This window comes from Erpetoichthys calabaricus, chromosome 7 (genome assembly GCF_900747795.2).
Source record: "Erpetoichthys calabaricus chromosome 7, fErpCal1.3, whole genome shotgun sequence".
NCBI classification, from domain to species: Eukaryota; Metazoa; Chordata; class Cladistia; order Polypteriformes; family Polypteridae; genus Erpetoichthys; species Erpetoichthys calabaricus.
The window spans coordinates 91,818,660-91,838,584 of NC_041400.2; the positions used below are offsets into that span (position 1 = coordinate 91,818,660).

Here is a 19,925-nt window from a genome sequence, read left to right on the forward strand (position 1 = left end):
CATACACACTTCCACGCCTAGACTTTTATATATAAGAAATGCAGATCTCTACCTTTGTCTATACCAGCTGGGAAGTTCAGGAATACAGGGAGTTCAACAGTGTCTTAAGTACAGCATTCTAGGAGAGGTTAGAAGTTTAAAGGGCATTGCCATCATTTGTTAACACAAATTGTAGACTCACAATTATATTTTTTGCAGATCCAATTTCATGCCTTGACCCAAACATATTGTTTAACCAAAAGATGTAATTCAGCGATGAACGATGCATGTCTTCTAAATCTTCAGTGAAAGTAAAGCCCAAATGACAATGAACTACAGTTGGTAGGAAAAGTGTGAGCTCCTCTTGTGGTAGTCATCGGTGTATTCATGGAAATGCTCCACAATATCTTAAGGAACTCCTTATATTACAATCCACTACAAGAAAACTCTGTTTTGCAAATACCTACTGCCTTTGCCCCCCTATGACCAAACTTTGTACAATGGGTGACCAAGCCTTTGCAGTTGCTGCTCCACGGCTCTAGAATGCCCTAATAGAGATCTTGAGAACACAGCAGATTGTGGGATGCTTTAAAAAACAGCTAAACACTTTTTTATTTTGGAAAGCATATTAACAAGAATGCCCCTATTTATTGTTGTTTCATCTCTGTTTTTATCTTGTTTTATCTTTGTTAAATATTCTTATGTAGCACTTATTAGAGATTTACTACTAATGTAAAGTGCCTTATAAATAAAATTAATTATTATTATTATTATTATTATTATTATTAAACATGAAGCCTATGCTCAGAGGACACATCATAGGTATAGAAATAAGTCAGTCATTATACAGTTTACATGTGTTCACTCTCATTTCAGTCCATCCTACTCTAACAAATATTGCAGATTAATTCAACACGATCAATGAGGGGAATAATCTTAGAATTAGAACAATATGTAGGTCAAAATCTCAATAAAGGGAGGAACTGGGAGGGAAGACATGTAAACAATACAAAGCAGGGATTTGTTGTCTCATGTAGAAATGTATATCTTGCTGACGTATCTTTGGATGTATCTTTTTACATATCAGTTGGAAATATGCAGTATAATTATATTAGGACTTGCTGTGCTACCAGTCTAAGACGGATTAAAATTTCAACATAGTCCTCCTTGTTAACATTTGCAGTACACCATGCATGTTATATTATGTATGGTATACTCTTCTTGTAAGCTTCTCTGAAAATATTTTGCTTGATATTTAACACTGCCATCTTGTGACAAGTTAATGTAATTTGTTTTTTTGATACTTCAGTCATTTGTGCACCTGTTTTTACTTTCATGGGTGCCCCCCGTTTGGACTTATGTTGGAGAGGAGAGAAGAGCAAGGACAAGATAAGAAAAGATGAGTATTTAACTAGAAATGAGGAAATGTGAAAAAGTGTTAGGGTGTGTTGCACGAACGTTGTTGCAGAATCCAGAAGGGGAAGGTCAGGCTTCATGTGTCTATAAACCTTTAGTGAACCACACAGTCTTAAAGAGATTCTTGCTGAAAAATCAAGACAAGATTTTTTGTTGATGCCATAAAGTGGCAGAAAAACTAGTATTAGCAAAACCAAGTTAATTTTTTAATAAAGTTTGTTTTCATTGTTATTATTTTCAAATCATTAGACTTAACGTAAAAGTTACAAATTTGGCTTAATCATAGTTTTAGCCTCATTCCATTAAGTTTTTTTTGCCAGTGCCATTAGCAGGTGCCAATTTGGAGGACGTAAGTCAGTGACGGATTTAAGTATGTGTGATACAGAGTGTCCGCAGCAAAACATTAAGAATGGTGACTACAGCCTTAGCCGCTCAATCCATTGGGGGTTCTATTTATAAAAGTAAAGGGGTGCACACTCCAGCCACCAAGTGACACTTGTTTTGTAAAGCCCTCATTATGTAATTGAAGAGATGGATGGTCTGGTCATTGGAGTCTAGTAATGCAGTTTGTGTGCCGTATATGAAAGGGGGTAAGGGATGCTTTGTAAATTCTGTGGTACATGCACTATGTAACTGAAGGGACTCATGCTCCTGACTCTAATACTGACTGCCTGTTATGGACACTGAGGGCCTAGGGCTCCAAATGGGCTTTGACAGACACTGAGGTAACTCTTATGACTAACTCACTGCTGTTGCATACAATGACTGCTCTGACACAAAAAATAACACAATAGTGGACTTTAAGGGGTGCTACAGACCTGAACTGAATATAAATGATGATACAGACTTCCAAAGTAACAAAGAAAAGAAGATTTATTCCAAACAAAAGAAATAATTGCAGTATGAAAAGGGTATGATACAGAAAGGGCAAAACCTCAATACTTAAGCCTCAGGGCTTACTTAATACAAACGAAGTTCCTAACTACTCCATGGGATGGCTAGTCCACCACCTCTCTGGAAGTCACATTTCCCCACTCACCTCTTTTCAAACAAACCATTCTGCTTCTATAACTCTGCCCTTCCTCACATCAATTGAGCACTTGTCATCTCCATAATGAACAATGGAATGGTGCATTCTTAAAGCATGCAAGTAATATGGTAGTTTCAGTGAAGATAAATGTGTTACTGAACAACGTACCCAGGAATCATATTTCATATTAGAAAACTATATGTTATACCAGGGTTGTGAAATACATAGACAGCTGTTGGTCCCTAGCCCATATCAGGTATAATTATTATGTTTAGCACTTTTAATGGGAGGCCATCTAGCTTCTGACAAGGCAGCAGAGAGTCAAATGCTTTGTTTTTACTGGCCTTCTTTACAAGAAGGGCTAAAGCAATATTATACCTCTTGCTCAGTGTCATTTGCTGCAGATCCAAAGGTGCATTGCTAGTAATATTTGCTAGTATTTTATGCAATATTTATTGAAATGTGTTGCTCTTTTTATTTTTTTGTTGTCGCATCACTTGTGAGTTTGTTTTTCACGTGGAGTTTTTTTTGTGTTAAGGACACAGTGCGCTAAGTATGTAATACTGAGTGCTAAGCATGCAATTCATGCTCATTGTTGCATGTGAGGTGTCACGAGCGTATGCATAGGGGACAGCTGAAGAGCCCTAGTGACTTTAATTATACTTCCATTAAAGGGGTTGGTGCTGTGTCCTAATATCTCTTTCTCTTTTTCCCTCTGCAGACTGGTTGATTGATGGCTAGAACACCTCTGATTTCACTTCCAGTGTTCGTCCACTTGGACCCGTCTCTTCCGATCAGAAGGACACAAAACCGAAAGCTGCACCATCTTGGGACAGTTCTGTGTTGAACTTGTATCTGTAGAGACAACACCACAATTTTGCTGCCTCCCATTATACAGGGTGGCCATCTTGGCACACTAGCTCCTTATCGTTGTTCTATCTTTCTGTTACAGAAGTCGTCACATTTGCTTTATAAAAGATTGCAGTACATACATAGTTAGTTGTATCTTTAACCTTATACTGGACAGTGCACTTCCATTGCTCATTTTTCACTATTGCATAATGGTATCAGTCTATGAATACAGGTGTCTGATCTTGTCATTGCTGTAGATGAGGTACAGGAAAAAGTAAGTATTATGTTAAAACTGCTGCATTATCACCACCTAGTGTGGTTAAATTGAACTGTAGATTCCATATCCCAAACATTATTTTGTAGATCCAAACTGTGCAGATTCTAACAGTTTAACCATAGATAAAGCAAAAATAGCATTCCAACTTTCACTTCTTTAAGGGAGGGTTTGACCTAGAAGGAAGTAAACATTATTAATTTTCACTAAACCAAAATCTATCATATTTTAAAACAGCAACACTTTTTAATACCTTGTAGGGTACATATGCATTTTTAGTCTGCATTTGATTTATTGTTGTATTTTCTTTTAGAGATGAAGACAAGCAAATAGCATTCACTTTCATGGCGATTTGAGATCTGAGAAGCTGTACAAGATTTATAGACAGAATTTATTATCTCATCAGCTGCTATACAGGTGGAGGATCCCAAAGATATTGACGAGCTGGTTAGTGAAGCACTAAGGAATGAGGAGCAACCAGAAAATATAACCAAAGGAGGAAAATCTTAATGCCTGTGTCTGCTCTTAAAGATATATTAATATGGGTTTTAACTCACATTAGTATCTTAAGAACTCTAGCGGTTAATAATTCATTACATTTATATAGCGCTTTTCTCAGTACTCAAAGCGCTGTCCACACAGGGAGGAACCGGGAAGCGAACCCACAATCTTCCACAGTCTCCTTACTGCAAAGCAGCAGCACTACCACTGTGCCACCTATGATTCGGATGTCCCTTTTCTGGGAACCATTAAGAATGACATTAGTATGTGAAATACAGCAAAATCTTCTACTACTAGGTCTAATACGCTTTTACAGCCCTTGTGTTCTTCCAGAGATGGTTAAAGGCAGAGACAGGAACAAAAGCAAATAAGGACATGGATGTTCCAAAACTCAAGGGCAAAAAAATGGAAGTGAAGGTTGTAAAAAAAAGTAAAAAACCAACTAAACTCATACACTAAAAAAATCAAACAAAGTAAGTGTGAAAAGAGTTAGGATCTCAGCTGGTGAAACACCATTTAATAGGATTTGGATAAAAAATTAAAAAGAAATGGCAGGATTGATCACTCTTTAATGAAATATTTTTCTGAGTGCCACTGTAATATCTTCCATAGCTCCTCTGACCAAGTGAAGAACAACTTCCCTGGATCCTGGAAGGTGACATTAATCAACGAGCCTTCCATTGGCCTGAGGACAATAATCATTAGTGCAAAGTCTGTGCAACCTCTTTTCTGTTCTCGCTAGTGTTTATTCAAACCAGCAACTCTCATATCTTTGAAAATACACATTGTGAGACTTCTGAACTCTTTGAGACCTACCCCAACGGGACGACACGCAGAAACGCGACTGCCTCTTTTGAGACCCTCCCTAATGGGATTGCAAGTTAGAAGCGCGACTGCCACGTCTGTTGAGGGTTGCTTGTCTGTGGGCGAGGTAACCGCAGATTCGCAGAGCTACAGAAACAACTACAAGCTGACAGCTGCCACGTGCAAAGCACTGGTTGCCCAATGGGTGATGCAGGAAACATTATAACTTGACCACTGACCTGTCCCTGACCCTGCCTATTTGCTGTGTCTGTGTTTAGTAGAATGGTAGATCCTGCTACAATAAATAACCTTCCTGTTCCTGTTTCAAGTTGAATAAAGCTGCTTTTGCTAAAGTACTGAGACTCAGCCTTGTCTTTGGGGTGCAAGGCACCGACTCATGTGTCACATGGTACCAGGAGTGGGGTCTTGCACCAATGGAACCCCAAGTGGACCCCGGTGGAGCAAAATGAGACACCGGAGGGCATTCCTGCCTCTGCACTCTCAAGTGATGTGCTGGTGAAGATGGCTCCCTTGGATGATCCAGAGTGCTTCCTATTCTGCTTTGAACACACCGCCACATTGATGTTCTGGGACAAGGGAGCCTGGGAAGCTATTGTGGCCCCATTTTTAACTGGGGAGGCCCTACAGGTCAAGCAAAATGTCCCTCCCTAAATGTTCGGTGATTATGACTTACTGAAGGAACAGGTCCTCCTCTGCATGGCTATCAGCCCAGTGGTCAAGGGGTGCCAGTTTCGTCTGTGGCATATGGAAGTCACCATCACAAGAACACCATAGTGTGGACTGAACACAGCTGCTATCACTGTGATCAGCCAGGACATCTGGCCACCTCCCAACTGCACAAACCATGGCCATCAGTCTGGCCCAGGTATGCGGCTCGCAATTCTCCCCCAAGATGTTAAGGGAGGACAATTTTAAGGTCTCTATTATGTTGGCCGGATGGGAATTCCTGCAGCTGTTGGACTCTGGTAGCAACCTCTGCGTAGTCTGCCATGACTTGCTCTGGCAGACCCCTTATAGGACCATAGACCAGGTGAACATTCACTGCGTCCATGGGGACATTAAAACATACAAGACAATATTACTCCCTCTGAAATTTAAAGGGAAGAACTTTAAGATTTGGACTGTCATCTCAGACACTTCACCATTGTCTCTTTTAATAGGAAAGGGGAATGCTCTTTTCCCATGGGCCTTGGCCACCTACAGAGCACCTCCCTCTGTAGTGGATAGAGAGGGGCTCGCTGCTGACAATGTCAGTGAGGACCCAGAGCAGCTGGCAGATTTTATCACACTGTCACTCATGCAAACATCCTCCCCATGCCAGACACCCACTATGGACCCCGACGAAATAGCAGCAGGTGGTGACCTAGATGCTACTTCAGGCAAAGAGGAAGCAGAGACTGTGACTGCCATTCAGACATAGTTTGCTCACCTACAGCGAGCCAATAGCAACTTTTTGAATTTAGGCAAGCCCATGTCACAAATGACTCTTACTGTCTGGAGAGAGAGGACCCGAACTTTAAAACACCACATTTTTAAATTAAGGATGGTTTCCTTTATTGGGTGATTTCTGATTGCGTGGGTGATGGGCAGATCGAGCAGTTGGTACTGCCAAGTGGGCACAGGGAGACAGTTTTAAAAATTGCTCACAGTCACATTATGCGGGGTCACGTAAGTGAAGAAAAGACAAGGGAACGCATTTCAAAACATTTTAATTGAATGAATATGGGCCTGGATGTGGAGCAATTCTGTAAGGCCTGTCCCAGCTGTCAAATAGTTTCTGCTCACAGACCCGGTAGGGCACCCCTTGTACCAATGTCCATTTTAGATGTCCCCTTTGAGACATTGGGACTGAATATTGTTGGCCTGCTTCCCAGGAGTAAAAACTGGCTTCAGTATATGCTTGTGTTAGTCGATTACACCACAAGATACCCAGAAGTGGCCATTCTGCAGCGGGCGGATGCCTGATCTATTGCAAAAGCACTCTCAGAAATGTTCACACGTATTGGTACCCCTCGCAAGATTTTGACTGCTCAGGACACGCCCTTTATCTCTCACATCATGAAACAACTATGCAAAAGTTTTGCAATTTAGTAGTTGCACTCCATGGTTTATCATCCACAAACAAATGGTCTGAGTTAATGATTTAATAAGACCCTAAAACAGATAATTCGGTGGGTGGCCCATGACAACCCAACCTCCTGTGATACAGTAGTGCCCTTCCTCCTGTTTGCTTTCATGAGTCTCCACAAGCTCCACAAGCTTCTACTGGGTTGAGTCCATTCGAACTACTATTTGGCTGCCAACCGCACGAGGTGTTTCATGAAGAGTGGGGGCCCCTCATGGGGAGGGGGGGTTTATTGACTGAGTCATTTTGCTGCAGGACCAGATTTCCAGGATGTCCTCTATTGCGGTGGAACATCTGCAGCATGAGCAGGTGGCATAAAAACAAGATTATGACAGGATGAGTAAATGCAGCGAGTTTAAGAAGGGGGATCGCATACTGGTGTTGATCCTGTTGGATATGCATACATTTCAGACTTAATGGCTAGGTCTTGCAGTGATTGAAGAGCATATGACCCCAGTGAATTACAAAGTCAGAACTTCCGGTCAACGGAAACCTTTACAAATTTTACATATTAATCTTTTAAAGGAGTGGCGTGACCCCCAACAGGTCGTAGTCAGGTCCGCAGCGGTCCCTCAGACTGAAGTCGCTATTTGGGATGAGTTAACTGATCGAGAGGAACTCAGACATCTTTTCGGCCACGCTTGGCCGAACAGAACTTGTGGAACACAAGATTGTGACTGCACCCAGTGTTACTGTACATGTTCCTCCATATCACCTTCTGGAGGCAACGAGGAAAGTGATACACGAGAAGGTTCGTGAAAGCAAAAGTGAGTGGCGAAGCCCTATTGTGCTTGTCTCACTCAATGGTTTTTAGGAGGTTAAATAAAATTTCTAAGTTTAACGCTTCCCTGATGCTGTGTGTGAAAGACTTGTTGGAAAAGCTTGGGTAGGCCTTGTTTATTTCTACTAGATCTCACGAAGGGTTATTGGCAAGTGCCCTTGGAGGCGTCCGGTTGTGAGAAGACCGCGTTCGTCACTCACATTTACAAGGCTCCCTTTTGGTTTCCATGGTGCACCATTGAGCTTTCAGCAGATGATGGACCAGATCCTATGTCCCCATTCCACATACGTGGGAGCGTTGAGGTGTTGTGGGTCCACAGCTCTCCCAGCAAAGGCCAGTTTGTCTTAAATGAATAATCACTGCGCTCGCGGCGTAGCGAGGGGTGTGGTAGTGTGGCTGAAGCGGTTTCCGGGAGGATTCATGCTGCAGGCATTTCTCACCTAAGTGCACAGGTGAGGGACGGTCCGCAGCGTAATTGATCCCGGGAACTGTTGATTGCCACACCTGCCACGTCCATTATATATAGAGAAGCCTGAGACGGTTATGGAAGAGAAAAAGAGAATGGGGAAGAAAGAAAGAGAAAGACGGAGGTTGCAGGAGGAAGAGGTAAGTGAGTGAGTGAGTGAGTGAGTGAGTGAGTGAGTGAGTGAGTGAGTGAGTGAGTGAGTGAGTGAGTGAGTGAGTGAGTGAGTGAGTGAGCAAGCAGGTGAGGGCGAGCAAGCGTGAGCAGGCTCGCGGCAGCTGAGCAGGCAGCCTGGGTGTTTGGCCAACACCCGGGTAAGTAGTAGAGGTGGTCACTCTGTAAAGTTTAGTTTGAAGGGCAGAAGTGACCGGGAGACGAGTGACTTTCCGCTTAAGGCCGCGGAAGGCAGCGGGAGTCGGGACTTGGGACGTGGTGTCTCCAGCGTGGGAGCCTTGGTCGTTGGGGAATCCCAAGTCACTGTCAGGGGGAGCCGACCAGAGCCAAGGATTGGTAAGGCGACTGACAGTAGCAGAAGTAGTCAAAAGAAGGTCAGCTGCAGAGAGAGCGTCTCGCCTGCTGCAGGGCCCTAACGGGAGAAGCAGGTGAGACGTTAGTTTAAAAGAAGCACCTGGCTTGGCATTTGTTTTTTAAAAGACTGCTTCCAGAACAATGTTTTAACCTCGTTTTAAAGGATTGTTTTTTTTTGCATTGATTTTAACCTCCACATTTCTTTTATGGATTATTTATTTAATGAAGACCTTGAATGCACTGCACTTGGTTTGAACACTTGTTTTGATTTATTGTAATAAAAGCACTTTTGCACATTTTTACATCATCCCCTTGCTGTGTTATTGCCTCACTGTCTACCTCACCTTGATTATAACTATCAACGGTGTAGGGTTCAAGGTCTCCCTAATAGAAGATGGGAGCATGGAGCTGAACCCGTATTTTCACAAGTGTATGTAAAGGATGTGGTCATTTTCCAGCCTACAGCTGGTGCAAAATGCCGCTGCTCGATTTTTAACTGGCACAAGAAAGCATTAGCATGTTACCCCGATTTTGGCTTCCCTTCACTGGCTTCCGGTTCGTTTCCGAATCCATTTTAAGATCCTTGTATTTGTTTATAAATCCTTTAATGGCTGTGCCCCATTTTATTTGTCAGAACTGCTGCACCCTTATGTACCGTTTCGTTCTCTCAGGTCAGCAGACCAGATGCTTTTACATGTTCCTAAGACATGATATAAACTCAGAGGTGATTGTGCTTTTTCAGTTGCAGCTCCAAAACTCTGGAACGATTTGCCATTGCACGTTAGGCACCTTCACTTGCTGTCTTTAAATCTTATTTAAAAACGCACTTTTACTTCCTGGAATTTAACCCAGTATGATATGTTGACTGTCTGTGTATTTTTTATTATGAATCTCTTCAGCTCTTATGTGTTTATGTGTTTCTGTTTCTTTTCACTTTAGTTATTGTTTGTCTGATATGTTGAGTTTTTATTGTACAGCACTTTGGTCAGCCTTGATGTTGTTTTTAAAGTACTTTATAAATAAATAAATAAATTTTCAGTAACGACCAGAGTGACAGTTTGAGGCTGACGGGGTTGATGGCTAACCCTAAGAAATGCAGACTGTGTATGTTGGAAACCCATTATTTGGGATATTCCATGAGGAATGGTTTGCTCAAGCCTCGAATAGACAAAATGGGGGAGGTGCTTGTGTATCCATGTCCCAAAACACAGAAGCAGGTTTGTGCCTTCCTCAGGCTTGCGGGATATTACAAGCAGTTCATTACCAATTTTGCACATCAAACTGTCCCCCTCACCAACTTGACAAAGGGCAGGAAGAACCATAATGTTGTCTGGACTGATGCCTGTGACAGAGCCGTATCAGACCTAAAACCCACTTTATTCTCATTCCCGGTTCTGTGGGCAAAGCTAAGGGGGGGGATGTGAGACTTCTGAACTATTTGAGACCCTCCTCAATGAGAAGACACACAGAAACACACAGAAACGTGATTGCCTCTTTTCTCACGAATTGTCACGGAATTTGTCACAGCCTGATTGCTCACAGTCAGATTGAGTGGATTCATCTGCTTGTTTTTTTCCTTTTTCTGTGCCTCTGTGTATCCACTTTGTAGTGTTGGAACATGGTTGGTGACATGTTCTTTGCACCACTCTCAAAGCTGTCAAGATCATCTCGCAGGATGGCTACATAATTCCTCAATGAGCTAATGAGATCAACAGCATTACATAAATCCAAATCAACTGCCTGCAGAGCAGTGCTAGTCTTGTAAAAATGTTGCAGTATGCGGTGCCACATGTTACACAAAAAGGAAATTTCTAGTTTTTCCATCTTCGTGTAGAGTGTCCTGGCTTCATCCAGAGCAGTAAGGGTTTGGTTCGGGTCATCAGCTAACTTTTGCAGTGACTGGAGTATTTCTGATGTAGTGCTTTTATTGCTAGTGCATGTGCCCACCATCTAGTGTCTGAAAAGCCTTTCAAAGCCTCTATCCTGTGGATCAGCATTTTGTTGCTGACTGGATGAAGATTCAACAGCCTTGAAATATCTAGTAAATTTAGGGATTTTCTTTAGCAGTTCTTGGTTATACTGTCCTTTCAGTCATTGTCCTTTTCGTTTTTGTGCTCCAATATCATATTTTCTTTTGGGCATTTTGCTGATACACACAGTAATAACAGTGTTGTGGCATGACCAGGGTGGCACGGTGGCGCAGTGGGTAGCGCTGCTGCCTCGCAGTTGGGAGACCTGGGGACCTGGGTTCACTTCCCAGGTCCTCCCTGTGTGGAGTTTGCATGTTCTCCCCGTGTCTGCGTGGGTTTCCTCTGGGCGCTCCGGTTTCCTCCCACAGTAAAAAGACATGCAGGTTAGGTGGATTGGCGATTCTAAATTGGCCCTAGTGTGTGCTGGGTGTGTTTGTGTGTGTCCTGTGGTGGGTTGGCACCCTGCCCGGGATTGGTTCCTGTGTTGGCTGGGATTGGCTCCAGCAGACCCCTGTGACCCTGTGTTCGGATTCAGCGGGTTGGATAATGGATGGATGGATATGGTATGAACTCAAAACAAAATTAACTTTAACCAGGTCACATCTACCCAATCAGCTGTTTAAATTTAAAATGTTTCTTATTGGCCAATGGGTGTCAGAGAGGCGGTTTTCTTTTAGTAAATTACAAAAATTGTTAAAAATAGTTTGACCAATCCCAGGCCCCTGCACACATGGGGCCCCTAGGCTGCAGCCTAGGCCAGCCTGTGCATTAATTCGTGCCTGCACATGTACTATGGTGCAGGTCGGCCCCACACTACCGGATCCCACCAGGTGCCTCTTGAACCCGACACTGTCGATAGTTAAGCCCGCAATAAGACTGGCAGATAAGGACAAACACACACAAAGGAAGGGGATGGTGAAAAATTGCTTTAGTGCTTTTATTAACACAGTCAAACAAGACAGTGTTCAAACAGTGCAGTGCAAAGTCTTCAATAAATAAATAAATAATCAAATTAAATAAAGTGTTCGAAAGCTTGCATATTCTAATCTTTTTAGTTAGCCAATAAAAGGTGTCATTTTGCTTGACTTTTCACTACATTTATAATGGCTAACACGGTACAACACCCTAGTACTAAAAAGAGGAGCAAAACTAGAAAAAAAAACTTTAAAAAGTTATCTTTAATTGGTAGCACGTCCGAAGAATCAGCAGTGATTGGAGGCCAGCCTCCTTAGGCTATATCTTTAATTGAAAACAATTAACAATTGAAAGAAACTTAAGAAGGGGACAACAAAAAGAGGAAAAGTTCAAGTCCAGCGATGGAGCAGCAGCTTATCTATGACATACAGCAGTAAGGCATGGAACAGAAAATGATCAAGTAAGGCACAATTTGTTGCCATCTGTCATGCACTTGTTACTTAGTGCCCTATCCTTTTGTAGCACTCATCACATATCATTCCAGGAAGGAGTTCTATAATTTGTAGATTGGTTAAGATATATTATTAACACTTATCTCCATAAAGCTGAACTCGGTTCCTGGCTCCAGTTCTTAGCCTGGCATCGTTTTCTGTATTTATGCATTGTTTTCTCTCCAGGTTCATTCATTTCTTCCTACATCCCAAAGACTAGGACTCAAGACATTATTTGGAAAGGCAATGTGCTCATATGAATCCTCTCCAACAGACTGTTTTGATACAAACAGTCAAAACAGTAATAACAAAGATTTGCAAAAAAAAGTGTGAATGTTTCTAATTATACTGTAATATAGCAACAACTCAGTGTCCCATAGGTTAAAGCCTGGTATAACCTTTAATCATTGCAACCTGAGGGAAACAGATTGAACTACTGGTTTTCAAGTTCAGTTCTGAGTGTAGGTTTTTAGTCCAACCAATTGTGGTTTGTTTACTATCCTATTCTTTGCAGTTGAATATCTCATGAGTTACAACCTACCTTCTTCTAGTATATTTTATCCTAAATGCAGTAAAAAGATACACAAGTTTCTTGAGTCAGTTAAATTAGATATAAAAATGAAACAGAGTTATAACTCTTTATCAGCATAGCCTCTGTTTTACTTTACTAATCAGAATAAATAAAAATGTATGCAGTACAGTTTACTGCAGTTGGCACAAATTAATACTGTATAACAATACCTAGCCCAACCAATAGGACTAGACTCAAGTTCAGTTGAACTCCAGATGTTTTTATGATTCCTTTGCTCTAATTATGCTTTAGGTGGAGATGATCTCTAGAAAGTACCATACTAAGTAGGCTGCATATTAGTGGACTGATGTGCACTAATTTTGAAAGTTTGTTGCAGTGTGATGAGAGAGGTCTGTGATGGAGGATGTTTGTTAAATGAAAATGGTGCACTCATAATCTGGGCAGGTGTAGTTGCACACAGTAGCTGGCTGATGAGGGAACTGGAGTGCCTGCATTCATATGCAGTCATGCTTGGATCAGCCAATTTCCTCATTAGTGTTTTTGGGTGTGTAATCAAGGCACTTGAGCCCCTAACAGTTTAAAAAGAGTCTGAGCAGAGATCTAGGGAGGACCAGACTAAAAGCAGAAGAAAAAGAAGAAAAGAAAGGCAAAATCAGCAGGGCTAGATTAGCCATTAAGAAAAACAAGCATGTGCTTAGGGTATCAAGGGAAGGGGAGCACAACAGATATTTTTTGTTGCTGGATTTAACTTGGAAAATATGGTGCAAAACTGCAAATGGTGAGTCTGAACTTGGTTCCACAAAAAGGGGCTCTTGCATCAAATGAAAAAATTACATACTGTAAATATATAAAAATATGTAAAAATAATAATAACATAGTAATAATAAAGGTTAATGATATATATTAATTTTGGGGATACAACAAAATTAGAAGCTGGTAAATGCCACATGGTCCACCAAGGCTCATGAGATCATTCTTGTGTTGCTCATGTCATCTGTCCCATGCAGTGATCCACTGAGAGTGAGTGCGGAGATTAGAAGGCTTAACACATAGCTCAAATCTTGTTGGAGGGTAGAAGGGTAAAGGATTAATGGACAAAGGGACTCCTTTTGGGGCAGATGGAACCTGTTCCGCCATGACGGGTTACATGTGAACCGGAAGGGCACCAATGTTCTGGGGACGTATATAAGTAGGTTAGTCGAGGATTGTTGAAATTAGGGTAGGAGTGGGGTAGGTTTAGTTTTAGTTTAGGTTTAGGGGTAGTTTAGGACAGGCCAAGTTTAGAACTGTACATGAAGGAACAAACAATAGCATAAAAATAAAAATGCATAGTAATGTAAATTCTAACCCAAAGTTTAAATGCAAAAGTAAAATGAGTAACACATTAAAAATAGATTGCCTTAATGCTAAAAGTATCAAAAATAAAACAAGTGAGTTGTAGTTGTATGTAGTGGAGCATACTTATGTTATTATAGAAACCTGGCTAAATAACAAAGATGGGGATGAGTATAACATAGAGGGGTACTCATTTTTAGGAATGATAGGCAGAACAGGTTTCCTCCGGGTGCTCCAGTTTCCTCCCACAGTCCAAAGACATGCAGGTTAGGTGGATTGGCAATTCTAAATTGGCCCTAGTGTGTGCTTGGTGTGTGGGTGTGTTTGTGTGTGTCCTGCGGTGGGTTGGCACCCTGCCCGGGATTGATTCCTGCCTTGTGCCCTGTGTTGGCTGGGATTGGCTCCAGCAGACCCCTGTGACCCTGTGTTCAGATTCAGCGGGTTGGAAAATGGATGGATGGATAGACAGAACAGAAAAGGAGGTGGGGTTGCTGTTTATGTCAAACAATTTAAGCGCAAGTCTTCCTCAATTGGACAATGAGCCTCACCTCCTTGAGGGCATCTGTTTTTGGATGAAGCCCGTCTAGATTTAATATTTTTTAACAATCAGGATAGATTGAGTGTAAAGGTGATTGAACCACTAGGGTCAAGTGGCCATGATATAATACAGTCATCTGTGTTTTGTGAGAGTGTGGATACAAAGACTAAAATTGTTAAGTTTAACTGTGGTAGGGCAAATTTTGAGCAGATGCAGCAAAGTCTTGAAAGGAAAGACTGAGATAAGCATGCAAATGTGGAGCAGTGGAACAGGTTTAAAAATAATGCAGGACAGGTACATACCTAAATTTGGAATTAGTAGGAACTCTGCAGTGGGTTAATAAAGAGTTGAAACAGAAAATGCAAACAAAAAAAAAACAGCTGTATAAGGTGTATAAGATTAGTAACTTGTGAACAATGTGAGTCATAGGGCATACGAGAACATGAGGGCAACCATTAAGAAGGATATTAGTTTGAGAGGAATATAGCAGATAAGGTGAAAGATGAACCAAAGAGATTCTTTAAGTATTGTAGTAGGAAAAGAACAGGCAAGGAGGAGGTGAAGTGCATCAGGAATAGTAAATGGGAATTAAAAAATACAGAGAAATAGCAGATGCTCTAAACTTACATTTTTCTGAGGTCTTCACATGTGAAAAAATGGATACCCTCCCAATTGTAATGGGACTACTAAGGAGATACTGAGTGATTTGGAAATTGTAGAGAAAGAGGTACTGCTTAGATTAAATAGGTTGAAATCAAACAAATCACAAGGACCAGATAATATTTATCATCAAGTTCTTACGGAGATTAGCGAGTACATATATAAATTCCTGACACATTTTTGTGCAGTGGGGGAATTCCGAAAGACTGGAAAATGGCAAATCTTATCCCATCCCTTATATGAAAAGGGTGACTTGGCAGATCCAAGCAACTATAGGCCAGTGAGTGCATTACAGATAAATTAATGGAAGGAATTAATAAGGGAAAGACTGAGCAACACATGACAAGAAGAAGAGTTTTACTGAACAGTCAGCATGGGTTCAGAAGAATGAGGTCATGTTTTACCAACATGCTGGAATTCTATGAGGAAGCAACAAAAGGATATGATCCAAGTGGAGCATATAATATTATTTACATTGACCTTCAGAAATCATTTGGTAAGGTTGCCACATGAGAGGTTGGGCATCAAACTAAAAGAAGTGGGAGTTCATGGTGTTGTTTGTAAATTTGTGCAAAATTAGCTCAGATACAGGAAGCAAAGGGTTACGATGTGTGGAGCCTTATCAGAATTAGCTGATGTTAAGAGTGGTGTTCCAAAGGGGTCAGTACTGGGGCCACTGCTATTTTCAATATATATAAACTAGGGGGCTTCGCCCCCTGCTCGCTTCGCTCGCCAACCCCCTGGTGTTGGGTAACCCGAAATACATTTCAGGAAGGGTCTGCCATTGCCAGCTGGTGGCCTGATATTTACCCCAGTAGATGCAAAAGGAAATGAACTATTGTAGGATCCAATGCAGTCCATAAAGTTTTTACTTTCGGGTACATTGTTAGTTAGAAGCTTCCGTAGATATTCAGGAAAGTCATCTAAAGGAGGCAGTCTAACCAGACCCTTTTGACAACAACGTGTAAACTCATTAGTTGTAGTGCCAGTTGTTTCTTCAGGGAAGTTAAGTGAATGACTGTAGCTGCGTTTTCCCAAAGTTTCCAAAATTCAGCAGCTCCAACTTAAAAAATGGGATTCAACAAAAGCCTGACACGCAGAAATGATTCCACCGACAAAATATCTTCATTTTTAAAAGTTTAGTTAAGTTTGAAAGTAAAACAGTTCACACAAAAAAGAAAATTAAAAATAGCAAAAAAAAGAAAAAATTATAAGAAAAAATTTAGTTCTAAGCTTAATCTTGTTACATCTTAAATCGTTACTAGTCACTTATAATTTCTGAACCATTTCAAAACGTTTCTGAACCATTTCAAAGCGTTCAGAAAACTGTATGCTTATCCCATCTCTGAGTAGAAAATGGGTCTTTCAAGTCCCTGTTTACTGGGACCTGCTCTAAACACAACTAGAGCTTATTGACTCACAGTTTCTCAGTTATAGTAAGAAGATTCTATATCTTGCTAACTTATAAGGGGAAAAGATTATACCATTGTCTATGACTATAGAAGATATTATATTCTATTCAAATAAAGCAAACATTAATATGAGTTTAACTCAAAACTTTAACTTTCTAAGATTGGCTCTTACATTTCCGGCCCCTAATTGGCTATGCAGGAGCAGAGTCAATTACTATACTTTACTTCAATATGAGTCAGTTAGCTTTATTTTAACTATTGTTTTCAAATCACTAGCAATAACACTGCAAACAAACATTTTAAAAATTTCTCATTTTAAACATTGGCTGTTTCTTGAAGCAGGCACAGTTTGTTCACGGGTCTGTCCAGTGTGCTGGTTTTGGTCTGCACACAAACTCTTCTGACTGCACCTTTAGCATCTGGCATTGTCTTGATGACTCGACCCATTACCCAGGAATTGCGAGGTGTAGCTTTATCTACAATTAAAACAACATCTCCTGGTTCAAAATTTCTTCTTGGTGCAAGCCATTTTTGACGCTCTTGAAGTATTGTCAAATATTCTTTAGTCCATCTTTTCCAAAACAAATGTGCCATGTATTGAATTTGTTTCCAGCGTCTTCTTGGGTATGGTTCATTCTCTGAAACGAGTTCGGGTGGTAATTTAGGTTTTGTCTTCAGTAACAACAAGTGATTGGGTGTGAGTGGTTCTAAATCATTTGGGTCATTTGATGTCTTTGTAAGGGGTCTGTTATTGAGTATTGATTCCACTCTACACATCATTGTAGGAAGGTTTTCATCATCGAGTGTTTGTTGGTTTAGTGTTGAATTTAAGATCTTTCTTATGCTCCTTATTTGTCTTTCCCACACTCCACCTTGATGAGAAGCTGATGGTGGATTGAAAATCCATTTGATTTGTTCTTGCATCATAGCGTTGCTGATTTTTTTGTGTTCCAATTTTTTAATAGCTTCTCGTAGCTCTCTTTCTGCCCCAACAAAATTTGTTCCATTGTCTGAGTGCATGATTTTAACTTGTCCTCTTCTATCGGTAAATCGGAGTATGGCTTGGATACAAGAATCAGTGTCTAAGCTATGTGCAATCTCTATGTGCGCAGCTCTGGTTGTTAAACATGTGAAGATTACTCCGTACCTCTTAACTAGGCTTCTTCCTCTTTTGACTAGGAAGGGACCAAAATAATCGACTCCAACATTTGTAAACGGTGGTTGGTTTGGTGCTAGGTGATCTTCTGGCAGATCTGCCATTTTTTGCTCACCTACTTTGGCATTGTATCTTCTGCATGTTGTGCACTTTCAAATTATTTTTCTGATAGCTGAATTCGCTTGAGGTATCCAGTATTTTTGGCGTAGCTGTGCGAGCACATAGTTGCGCCCACAATGTCCAATTCGTTTATGAATGTGTTGCAATATTAGAGAAGCAACATGTGAATGCTTGTGTAGAATTGCAGGATGTTTAGCTTCTTCGGGCTTTGCAGAGTCTTCCTCCAATTCTCAGTATTCCATCTTGTATGATCGGGTCAAGTTTATAGATTTGACTGTTCTTTTTTACACAAGTCTTTTTCTTTAAAGCCTTTAATTCTTCTGGAAATTCTTGTTGTTGACTGAGGCAGATAAGCTCTGATTCAGCTTTAATTAAATCGTCTAAGGAAATTGGATTTGTTTTTAAAGTCAGTTTATACTTTTTCATGTGCTTTGCAATGAGTGATTTTTGTTCTTCTGGATCACTTTTAGTCTGACTGACTTCTAATTGAAATGTTTTTCTTTCATTTCTTAAGTTCAGCATTAAGTCTTTAAACTTGAGAAACCAAGCCACTGCTTTCTTCAAGCGATGCCAATCTGAGAAATATGTGATTAGTTTGTTGATGGGCTCGATTGCTTCCTCTATTTTTGTCATGTTGACTACACAAGTTTTAACTTCTGGATCATCCTCAGTGAGTGAATTGTTTGGTTGATCTGGTCTTTTTGGCCACTCCCGTTCGGGCTTCAATAAGAAACTTAGACCTTGTGACCATGTGGTGCTTTTCAGAAAGTTCTCCATGCTTAGCCCTCTAGATGCTTGATCAGCCGGGTTAAGGACAGATGTGACATACCTCCACTGTGAAGGCTGTGAATGATCTCTGATCACATTTCTGTTGGCAACAAAGGTCTTGAACCGAGTGCTTTCATTTGAAATGTATTTTAGCACCGTGATGCTCTCAGTCCAAAATGTAGATTCTTCTAAGGGCATTTGAAGCTCACTTTTAAGCATTTTGTCCATTTTAACTGCCACAACGGCTGCAGTCAGCTCCAATCTTGGAATCGTGGCCTGCTTCAATGGTGCAACTCTTGACTTGCCCATCAGGAATGAACAATGCTTTTTGCCCTCTTCATTGGTTAAGACAAGGTAAGTGACAGTGCCATATCCATCTTCACTAGCATCTGCAAAATGGTGCATTTGTGCTGTCTTTATAGTTCCAAACCTGGTAGGTTTTGAAGCATCTGTTCACTTTATAGTCTGTAAGTAACTGCAAATCATCCATCCATTTTTTCCATTTCTGAATGTGAATGTGTTTGACTTCTACTTCTTCATCCCACCCAAATTTCTCTTTGCATAAGTCTCTTAGAATAAGCTTTGCTGGCAGTAAGGCGGGTGCTAAAAAACCAAGTGGATCATAAACTGAGCTAACAACAGACAGAATACCACACCTTGTAGCGGGCTTGTTTTGTAACTTAATCTGAAATTTGAAACTGTCCGTTTCTGTGCACCACTGGACACCCAGGGCACGCTCTGTGGGAAGGAGACTGTGGCTCAAGTCTAAGTCCTTTTGTTCATGAGCTCTGTCTTCTTCTGGTATAGACAATAAAACTTCTCTGTTGTTACTCACCCACTTAGTCAAGTGAAAACTCCCTTTGAGGCATAGAGCTTGGAGGTCCTTTGCCAGCTTTATTGCTTGTTCCTCTGTTGTCACTGACCTTAAGCAGTCATCCACGTAGAAGTTATTGAGAACGGTGTTAACAGCTTCCTCAGGAAATGTATCTCTAGAGTCTTCGGCTGTTCTACGCAAAGCATAAGAAGCACAACTAGGTGAAGAAGTAGCACCAAAAAGATGTACCATCATTTTGTATTCTTCAAGCTCATTACTTAAATTACCTTCAGGCCACCATAAAAAACGTAAAAGATCAGTGTCTTTATCTGGTACTTTAACTTGGTAGAACATTGACTTAATGTCTGCCATTAGTGCTACTGGCTCCTTTCTGAATCTTGTAAGGACCCAATGAGTGTGTTAGTTAGGTCGGGGCCTTT

At 40.9% G+C, this 19,925-nt stretch overlaps 1 protein-coding gene across 1 annotated transcript in view; it reads right to left on the reverse strand.

Moving 5' to 3' along the window:
• Window positions 1-19,470, reverse strand: part of LOC127528741 (uncharacterized) — a gene marked incomplete at its 5' end in the record, with an annotated part of 74,033 nt that extends 54,563 nt beyond the window's left edge. The window contains 2 exon segments of the mRNA XM_051929457.1: window positions 18,644-19,112; window positions 19,114-19,470. Coding sequence (XP_051785417.1) covers window positions 18,644-19,112; window positions 19,114-19,470 — 826 coding nt within the window.
• Between the last annotated feature and the right edge of the window lie 455 nt (window positions 19,471-19,925).